Source organism: Notechis scutatus, chromosome 2, assembly GCF_049901735.1.
Source record: "Notechis scutatus isolate UNSWTSFEM ecotype Mainland chromosome 2, rNotScu1.2, whole genome shotgun sequence".
Classification (NCBI taxonomy): Eukaryota; Metazoa; Chordata; class Lepidosauria; order Squamata; family Elapidae; genus Notechis; species Notechis scutatus.
The window spans coordinates 140,546,394-140,556,928 of NC_142010.1; the positions used below are offsets into that span (position 1 = coordinate 140,546,394).

The 10,535-nt window shown below is 42.4% G+C and overlaps 1 protein-coding gene across 1 annotated transcript; it reads left to right on the forward strand.

Moving 5' to 3' along the window:
- Positions 1–3,531: 3,531 nt before the first annotated feature.
- Positions 3,532–9,100, forward strand: LOC113418463 (homeobox protein Hox-D3-like). The gene is made up of 2 exons (XM_087954091.1): positions 3,532–3,928; positions 8,427–9,100. Exons 1-2 carry the CDS (start codon positions 3,550–3,552, stop codon positions 9,098–9,100), a joined length of 1,053 nt encoding a protein of 350 aa, XP_087810217.1. The 5' UTR covers positions 3,532–3,549.
- The last annotated feature ends 1,435 nt before the right edge of the window (positions 9,101–10,535 follow it).

Genomic DNA, 10,535 nt, shown 5'->3' on the forward strand with positions numbered 1-10,535 from the left:
GCTTTTTTACACTTGTGATGATAAAAACTTGCTGGTTTGTGCCCAACATCCATGAGCCATCTGCTCCCGTCAATCAGCTGCCTTACATTCTGAGTTTTTGTACCTCAAATGCAGTGTTAGTAGTTAAGAGGCAAGTTAAACCATCACACCTTTAGTAGAGTCTGTGCAATTTTCAAAAGTTTAAAATGTCACACGCTGCTGGCGAATATGACACAGGAAGAGTAAGTGCCTATGATGCATGGGCTGCATTCAGATCCTTTTGTTGTTTTATGTTTCAGGTTTTTTACATCATTCTGTTCATGTGCGTAAGAAAACCCTGTTTGCGAGGATTAATATTAAAGGATGAACATATACTGCCTGCTCACTTAATTTTTTTTAAAAATCCTTACAATAGTAGCAGGCAGTTTTTAGAAAACAAAAACGGGCTTTGTCTGATGAAAGTAGTGAATCAAATTCCTAGTGACTTAAACATCAGGGTTACAAAGTTTTCTTGGCCAAATTCTTTGTTTAAGTTAGCAGCATAAATAAATGAATATGAGAGAATGAAGTTCTCAGAGCATCTTCAGTGGAGTTTAGGGAATGTCAGTATCAGCCTTCTGTTTATACGGGCTAATAAATGAATATATTAATTATGTTTCAAGTTGCAGAGTAGCTTGGAAAGAGCATCGACCCCAAGTATGCAACGCAGTCAGCTCAGAAAATCCTAAAATCCTGACCAATTCCTTTCTATCAGTACAATCAGGACTTCTTATGTAGCTCAGCCACCGGCCTAATATATATTATATATATATTTATTATATATATTAGTTCCTAATGTGTTCTTTGTGAGATTCCTTGTATGCCTGTCAACGTTTGTAGAAAGCAATGATTTTGCTGATAGGCTCAGTTGCCCCTTTGAGAATAGCGTTCTATTTTAAATATAAACACCGCCAACATCACCATCTCTTTCCCACTAAATAATTTATGTCAGTATTTATCCCCGGATATAGTGGAGGAATTTAAAAAAAATATCCCCTGCTTATTTTCTGCCATTTGAAGCCAGCCAGTTTAGTATATATAAATGCTGTATTGACCACAAGGCTTTTTATTCCACAAATGATTTTAATGTTTATGTGAAATAAGCCATTACTTCTAACATAGGCATCAATGGTAGTTATGAAATACTGATTTTTTTTTTTTTACCCCATTGCACTCTCTCACTGTTGAGTTGGCTAGACAGGAGCTCATCTCCTGGCTGCGGGGCATATACAGACCGTCTGCTTTTGAACAGCCCTTCTTTTGACACCTCCACGGAGGACTTCTCATCCCCCAGAAAGCCAAAAAAAAGAAAGAAAGAAAAAAAAAAGTTCTTTCCTGATCACGAACCCAGGAGATTTGTGCCTCTTAAAGTCTGCTTTGTGCATTACCCTGCCTGAGAGCAGGGACCGCCAATGACAATTTATAATTTTAAATTTGTACACATAAAAATGTAAATGTAAAAAGCAGGTTTGCAAACATGTCACTAAAGTACACTTTCCTTCAGGATGTTCTTTCCTCCTTCCCCTCAAACACTCTCCCTCCCCCCCTCAACCCCCAATCATTGCAGTTTGTAGCTGTATGGAGCCGAAGTTCAGCAAGACTGAAACAGCTACAAGTTTCTTGCCCCCAGAGGCCACCCATTTGCTGAAATAAAATGCAGATTTTTTCCCCCTGGTTAGGGAATAATGGAATTGATGGCTGGGTTCCTCTGTGATCATTACAATTTATTCTTCCTTTCCTTTCCTCTCCCCCCACCGTGCCCTATCCATACCCATTGCCCCTCCCTTGCAAGGCAAGCAGTTTGCAGAAAGACCATTGAGAATAACGGAGAGAAATTTTCACCAACTTTCCGAAGTGTATATCGTGGTTTTAAATGCAGAGGTTTTATTTTATTTTATTTTATTGTGATTTTTTAATAGCTTTTTTTGTACAAATCATAGCTTACAATGAAATCTATTGCTTGATTAATCAAAAAAATGTTTTTAGGGAGCTCTGCAAGTTTTACTTCATAGGACATATCTTAGAATGGCATTTTGCTGAGCTCTAGGAGGCTTATTTTATGGGACAAGTCTTAGAAGGGCAACACTAATGACATTCCAGTGACTTTTTTTCCCCCATTCCATAAATATTTCCAATCTGTCCGCCCCAATCAGTACACAGCTTCTCGCCCTACCCCAGCACAACATTGCTGGCTGGTGGATTTAGGAAAAATGAGCTATCCTGTCACAAGCAATAGGCTTTAGCATTGTATCTATCATCTCCTTCACACTTTAGAGATGTGTATGAGGGAGATACTTAGAAGTTTCTGTTATGCCCGCGCGCACAAACACAAACACACACACATATGTACACACATAAAGTGTTTTTTGCTGGATAGAAAATAATTATTGATGCAACAATCTGTGAGTTCTCCATATTCTATTGTTTCTTTAGCTTCAGGTGGCCTCTTTTAGCAGCTATTATCTGCACCGTTATCTACAAAGATAAGATGGACACTGGAATGGATATTCCAAAGGAGTCAAAATGCCAGGACCATATTTTGTTATTCTGGTGCTAACCTTTCTCACAGAATTTGAGAACTTCATAGATTTAAGAACATAACTGAGTCCTTTGGATCCTGGCAGGATTCCTGAATAAATAGGAGCATTTCGTCAGTAAAACTTTATCAAATATATACACAGTGCACTCATAAACACACACATACACAAAACCATATTTAATCAATATAACGTATATTTAATATATTGATATGCAAATCTTGGTACCGATGGGTATCCAACAGCTAATTAGCCCAAAGGCTCTCCAGAGAAGCTAGATTTTTTTTAACCATTTCCAAAAATCCATGAGAAGTTTTTTTTAAAAGAGAGAGAGAGAGAGGGAGGGAGGGAGAGAGGGAACTGTGGGGAAGGAAAGAAGCATTTCTTTTTTAAAAATAGCAGCTAATAAGATCTGATCAAGTGGGAAGAGATCCCAGAAGACAGGATATGGAATTGATTATTGTTACTTGTTACGTCAAATAAGTAAGCATTATTCTAACTGCCCACTCCCCCCCTCCCCCAAGAATCACTTTTTGAATATAACCTCAAGTCAAAGTTCAGAGCCCAATAGCACCGGCATTTTGCTTGCTGGTATTGAAATGCTAAATAATAAAATAAACTCATCACCATCAGGCAGATTACAGATGTCAACTCTTTAGTGCATATTCAGCACCACATTTGCAGATCATCATTCTGGGAGACACATTTGTTTCCACTCAGAAACACTGAAACCCAAACTGGGCTGCCTCTGTTTAAGGTTCCTGTTCCTTTTTTAAGCAGCGGTTGCCTCAGGAAGGCCAGGGAACGTCCTTCCTACCTACTTACGGGGTGGGGGGGGGTTGCCCTTAGCTATTGGAGCATGTGGTTGAGGAGGGGTCTTTTTCTCAGCAGTAAGAACTGGCAGTGTCTCTGGATTCCTTCCACACCCATTGCAAGGTCTCCGTCTCCTTACCCACCCCTTCAATCCACCCCTTCCGTCTGACAAGAACGGGACATGCACGAGGCTGTGGAGGAAGATGACCAACAGGCCTCAGAAGACAGCTGGTGCCGAGTTCTCAGCAGGAGGCCCTCCTTTAGCCAGAAGCACCTTCCAGCCTCCTTGATATCCTTGGAGTCAGAAGCACCTACAGGTTCCTCAGAGGGCTCCAAAGGTTCCCAACGTGCATCCCTGAGACCTCTAGGAAACAGTCATGATGAGACCTCCAGGTTAGGGCAGCTGTCATTGGTTACCTCTTCCAGTCCTTGTGACAACGAGGCCACTCCCACCAATGGCAGTAGCAAACTGTGTAGCGGCCATGTACCCAAACAGGTCTTCCCTTGGATGAAAGAAACAAGACACAGCACCAAGCAGAAGACCAACCTTCCTTTTTCAGGTACTTTCTTTTCACTGTCGTCTTCTCCACGGGAATTGTGGGAGCTGTCGTCAAATATATCTGGAAGGGACCAAGTTGGGGAAGGTTGGCACAGAGTAGACAATAACTTTCTAAGTCACTGTTCCTATGCTGTACTTTAGGCATTTCTTTCACCTCTTTGCACTCACTGATTTTCAAAAGAGCTAAGCAAACCTTGATATAGCGTTTCTTGGTGCTACTACCCCATCCAGATCTAGCCACATACTGGGTGTAGCTTCGTAACTTTAGCAGCTAAATTAAGATGTGTGCTTCTAGATGAGTGTGTCTGGGAAATTTCTTGGAAAGTATTTCTGTGTTTTTATTTATTTGCTTGCATCTTAAAAATCGCAAAATTCTAGATTTACTTGAATCTAGAATTGCTGCCACTTGAGTGGAGTTTTGCTTTATAAGACACACATTTTTATTTTACCACTTGCCCTAATAACACATTGCTTCTTCGTTTTTCACAGGAAAAAAAGTAAAGTAATACTCATATGACTGAAATTTTTTAACAGATCTTATATACAGTATCTAGTATCTAAGCACAGGCAGTCTGACTTTTGACTGGTTGCTTAGCAACCATTTGAAGTTCCAACAGACCTCCCCCAAAGGATACTTATGACCCAGATTTGAACATGGCCACCCCATCCCCGCAGACCACATTTTGGATGCCCAGAACTGTCCCACATTTACCGCTGGTTGCAGTCTTCCACAGTCATGTGACTGCGATTTATTACATTTTTGCTGGAAACCAACATTTACTTCTAGTATCCAGCAAAACATGCCCATTGTGGACAATGGGTTCGCTCAATGACCATGGTGTTCACTTAATGACAGTGACATACCATGGCGTTCGCATAATGACTGCCACAAAAAGGTCATAAAATTGGGTGCCCTCTAGTAATGACCTGCTTAACGACTATCATAACTAAAGACCCTAATTCCAGGCTTAATTACAGTCATAATTTGAGGACTATCTGTATTACATTTTGGAAAATCATTTTGATTAGCTACTCATTAAGAGTGTAGGAACAAATAACATGATCTAGACCAGGGGTCTCCAATCTTGGCAACTTTAAAACTCGTGGACTTCAGCTCCCAGAGCAAAGCTGGCTGAGGAATTCTGGGAGTTGAAATCCACAAGCCTTAAAGTTGCCACGGTTGGAGACCTCTGATCTAGACACACAGCGGGGCAGATCACTGAAAGTATAAATACCGTAGATAGTCAGAACATTTCCATTTTCTGCAAATATTTAAACAGAAAAAAGTTTTTTTTTTTTAAATGATGTTCATAAGAACTCAGAAAGTTTCTTTATGGTACTGAAGAGGTTTCAGCTTCAGACTTTTAGTAGAAGCTTACCATTTTAATGAAACACTCATGAATCCTAATACGCACTTTTCTCCAATACTCGTTATCTAGGATTGATCCTGCCTCTTTGGTGCCAGTTTATAAGTTTGTCCTGGGGTTTCTCCTTCTCTTAAAACAAGTTATAGTAATCCCATCCAATCATAGATTATACAGCAGGTGTGACATTAGGGATATGCAGTCATTCTGGGTTAGCTGAATGAATGTGAACTTATGGGCAATAATTTTGATGATTTTAAAAAGTGTCAGGGCTAGACAAAATGAAAAACGAAATAACCAGTGGCCATTGCCTATGATGGGTTTAGGCCAGGGGTCCCCAACCACCGGTCCGCGGACCGGTACCGTCCGCGGAACAACTCCTACCGGGCCGCGGCTTGCTGGGCGCCACCATCTTTTTCATGAAAAGTGCTTCCGGTGAGCTTTTCCGGGTAGAAAGCTCACTGGAAGCAGCGTTTCATCAAAAAGATGGCGGCGCTAGCACTTCGTGAGCTTTTCCGGGTAGAAAGCCATTTCTGCCGGAAAAGCTCACGAAAAGCTGCGCCGCCATCTTTTGATGAAAACGTGCTTCCGGTGAGGTCACCGGAAGCACTTTTTCATCCAAAAAAGATGGCGGCGCTCAGCTGATGCCGGTACCGGGCCGCGGCGTCAAAAAGGTTGGGGATCACTGGTTTAGGCTACTAGTAGGATCAGAGGCAACAAAACTAAATAAGGTGTAGTTCAGCTAGAGAGCTGTTTTTTCAAATCTCACGATGTCTCTGAAATACAATGAGAATGAACAAACAACCATTCTTTGCAGAGTACTGGAACAATATAACTTCGGAGGAGGGAAGATCCTTCAGTATCACTGGAAATACTTGCAAACACATTATTTGGAATTCTGGTTCAGTTCTTACCCAATACATATACATACATGCAGACCTACATTCTAGACATATTGTACATTCTAATAATATCTTGCTGGGCTCAAAACGTTAAGATGGAAAGTACAAATAGTCCTTGATTTACAACCACAGTTGAGTCCAAGATTTCTGTTAAGTGAGACCTTGGCTAAGTGAGTTTTGCCCTATTTTGCGACGTTTCTGCCCACAGTTATTAAGAGAATCACTGCAGTTGTTAAGTTCGTAATGCAACTCTTAAGTGAATCTGGCTTCCCCATTGAGTTTGTTCATTAGAACAGGGGTCCCCAACCACCGGTCCGCGGACCGGTACCGGTCCACGGAACAACTCCTACCGGTCCGCGGCTTGCTGGCCGCCGCCATCTTTTTTCATGAAAAAGTGCTTCCGGTGAGCTTTTCCGGGTAGAAAGCTCACCGGAAGCACGTTTTCATCAAAAAAAGATGGCGGCGCCAGCGCTTCCGGTGAGCTTTTCCGGGTAGAAAGCTCACCGGAAGCACGTTTTCATCAAAAAAAGATGGCGGCGCCAGCGCTTCCGGTGAGCTTTTCCGGGTAGAAAGCCATTTCTACCCGGAAAAGCTCATCGAGCGCTGCCGCTATATCTTTTGATGAAAACGTGCTTCCGTGAGGTCACCGGAAGCACTTTTTCATCAAAAAAAGATGGCGGCGCCCAGCTGATGCCGGTACCGGGCCGCGGCGCCCAGCTGATGCCGGTACCGGGCCGCGGCGTCAAAAAGGTTGGGGATCACTGCATTAGAAGGTCGCAAAAGGTGATCACGTGACCCCAGGACATTGCAGCCATCATAAATATAAATCCATTGCCAAGCATCTGAATTTGGATCACGGATGCTGCAACGATCATAAGTGTGAAAAATGTTTATAAGTCATTTTTTTTCAGTGCCGTTGTAACTTCAAATGGTCATTAAATGAAGTTATAAGTCGAGGACTTATCTGCTTATGATGTCTGGTTTCTACCTCCATCTCAAGTGATGTGGCTGGAATTCAACCATTCCGAGATTTGTTTTCAAATTATCCAGTGATCTGAATGCAGTCCACCAGAAATTTCTGACTGAGACTTTCCAAACAAACTACAAGTCGTCCTCCACTTACAATCATTAGTTTAGCATTCTAAGTTGCAACAGCACCTCAGTTACTTTGCTCGTTTCCACACTTATGACCATTGCAGCATCCCCCGTGGTTTACATGATCAAAATTCAGGTACTTGGCAAACGGTCCTTTATTTGCAATGGTTGCAGCTGTCAGCAGCATCCTGGGGTCATGTGATTGCCATTTGCAACCTTCCCAACTGGCTACTGATGAGCAAAGTCAACAGAAGAAGCTGGATTCACTGAACAACTGCATGACTCACTTAACAAACTACAGTGATTTCCTTAACAAAAAGCCCAACTGTGTATTGAAATCAGGTAAGGTAAAGTTTTCCCTTGTCCAGTTATCCGTCGCTAGGGGAGCAGTGCTCACCTCCGTTTTTTAGCTGTGGGAACCAGCGTTGTCTGAAGACACTTTCCATGGCCATGTGGCCAGCATGATTATACGCCAAAGCACACAGAAAACTCTTTATCTTCCCACCGAAGTGGTACCTGTTTATCTCCTCACATGCTTTTGAACTGCTAGGTGGGGCAGGAGCTGGAGCAAGGAACGGGAGCTCACACTATCGTGCAGTGCTCAGATCTCAAACTGGATTGTCAGCTTTCCAGTGTTTAACCACTGAACCTTCAGTTCATCAGGTACAATTCACTTAATGATGAATCTTGCTTAGCAAATTTGGGAAATTCTGATCCCAACTGTGGTTGTAAGTTGAGGTCTACCTGTACTCATAAACAAATATTGTACAGGGACACTTTGTCTACACTATTTATTACTTTCAGCTGGCAGCACTTTGCTGGCCCAGTAAATGTATATGAAGTAATGATCACAACTTGTTTCCTAGCTTTTTAATCCAAGAGTGAACAGCATGTGTTGGTATTTTTCATGCTAAGCCATTAGTTTGACACACACACCACATGAACATGTTCATCATTCAGTTATGTGTAGAGTTAATACACACATATGGGTGTGAGCAACATTGGGTAGCTGTTACATGACATGACCTATTTCTGTGTTGATTTCAGTAGGATGAATATTCTGCAAGGCGATGAATTTGTTCAGAATGCAGAATGGTTAGGGTTCAAGCTGAACTGAATGTTCATTCCATTTATTTAGACAGCAGCTCTCCATCAAGTTTCGCCTCTTCCAAGAGAATTCGCACAGCCTACACCCAAACACAGCTGGTGGAACTGGAAAAGGAGTTTCATTTTAACAGGTACCTCTGCCGGCCCCGCCGATTGGAAATGGCCCAGCTTCTGAGGCTCTCCGAGAGGCAAATCAAGATCTGGTTTCAGAACAGACGAATGAAGTACAAGAAAGACAGCAGGGTCAAGGGCACCATCTTGGCATCGCCCAATAACTGCCTTGAAGTGGGTGACTATTACGGGCATGTGGAGGCCGACTACGAGATAGCCCCGTTGAATTCATGCAGCAAATCCCTGGAAGAGATTGACGGTTCAGGTCCCCACTGTAACAGCCCTGTGACTTCAATCTCTTTGGACTATGGCCCTTTCTTTGGGCCAGGAGAAAGCCATCCTTATGGACTTCCAGTTCTGCAAGGGAGCCCAAGAGCAGTGGGAGAAAATTACTTGGGAAATGTGCCCGGGGCTGACTCTTTCTTCAGCTACCCTGATTACTCCTCTGGAAACCTGGAGTACAGCTGTGCTGCTCAAATCCCAAGCCATCCCCAGCTTGGGCCATCCAACTCATATCCCATTTACACAGATTTAACCACACATCCTGTGCCTCAGGGAGATTCTCAGGGACCTGTAAATCTTATGCATCTGTGAGAGCAGCCTGGACGGAAGCAGAGCAGGGGAAATTGCTACAGTCCTATTATCTCATTAAAACAAATACCTCTAAGTGCAACCAATAGTATTCCTCCCTCCCTTCCTGCCCACCCATTACCTCCTATTTATTTAACTGTATTGAAGTAAAATTTATTGGCCGGGGAAAGGTAGAAGCCACTGTTGGATGTTTTACTCAAGGAAAGATCAGTTTGTTTAATAATAATAGTAATAATAATAATAATAAAAACACCATCAAGCAACAGCATTTGCCTATCTTGGGGATAGGACTCAACAGGTGGATAAAAATTCCAACTCCAGTTTAAACATCTGGCTGTCTGTGCAACGGACCTTAATACTACTACTATTACTAAAAATCTGGTCTGTTTCTTGCATGAAACACATGTTCTAATATACTTTTATGAAACTCTGGATCTCAGCCATTCAGTAGCTGAAACAGCCATTTGCCCCCAGGTGTGGGAAGGAAGTCTCATCTGACTTACTTTCGTTTTCCAGGCATTGCTTTCCCTAAAATTAAAGTAATTAAAATTGGATACTTCCAAGCCTTGTTCTTTTTGCCTAGCCTATTTGAGAATCTCAGGGCCTTCCTTTTTATTCCATTTATCTACAGGGTGGAACTTTCCTTTTGTCGCTACAGTCATCTTGCCCTAATGGCAGGGATCTTTACAAGTTCAATGGGCAAACACAGACAACTAATTGCTCGCCACAACATGTGTGTAACTGAGGGCAGAGTAAGCAACTGGGGGCCCTTTAGCAAAAAATGGTCCCCAGGAATTAACTTTTTTTCTCCCTTTCTTAAAAGCCTGACAAGATGTGACGGAAGTTCTCTTCTCTCAGAAAAGTTGTTTAGGAGCTTCCAAGTGTTTACCTGGAAACCTCAGTGGAAATGTAGACTTACATGTCTTCTTTTTCCCCCTTTTTCAAGTTTTTAACCTTTTCTTCTGGTCTCTTTCACTGAGGAACCAGTCCCAGGCCCCAGAAGAATGCTAGGAAATGTCCTTCCTATCCATGAGGAACCAATTCAAGGTTCAACTGAAATGAAATTTCACTTGAAGACACCCCTGAATTTGGCCATTGCAAAGGAAAATCTGCAGGGGGTGGATTGATAGCAGGCTATGCTAGGTCTAAATTCTTTTTATTGAGAACACCCCCAGGTAAAATGAAAAACCCCAACACAGAGGTTAGAATAGCCTCTTAAACCCCACTCTCCTGTTTTGTTATTATCTGCCTCCTATAAACATCTCCAGACAAGACTAATGCTTCTGCAGCAGAGATAGCTGGTTGTATATTTTCCTACCTCTCTCCCCTTTTCTCCCCAAGCCCAGCTGACCTTAAGTGCCTAGGACGCAAGCAGCCAACTCTGTTCCAAACCAACTTAACCTTAAAGGCCCATTTTTGGGACAGAGAGAGACAGAGA

Excerpts from the sequence above, each read along its gene's own strand:
- LOC113418463 (XM_087954091.1), top strand. The coding sequence starts at position 3,550 with ATGCACGAGGCTGTGGAGGAAGATGACCAACAGGCCTCAGAAGACAGC. Across the intron at positions 3,929-8,426 it reads GACCAACCTTCCTTTTTCAG|ACAGCAGCTCTCCATCAAGT; the intron begins GTACTTTCTTTT and ends CCATTTATTTAG.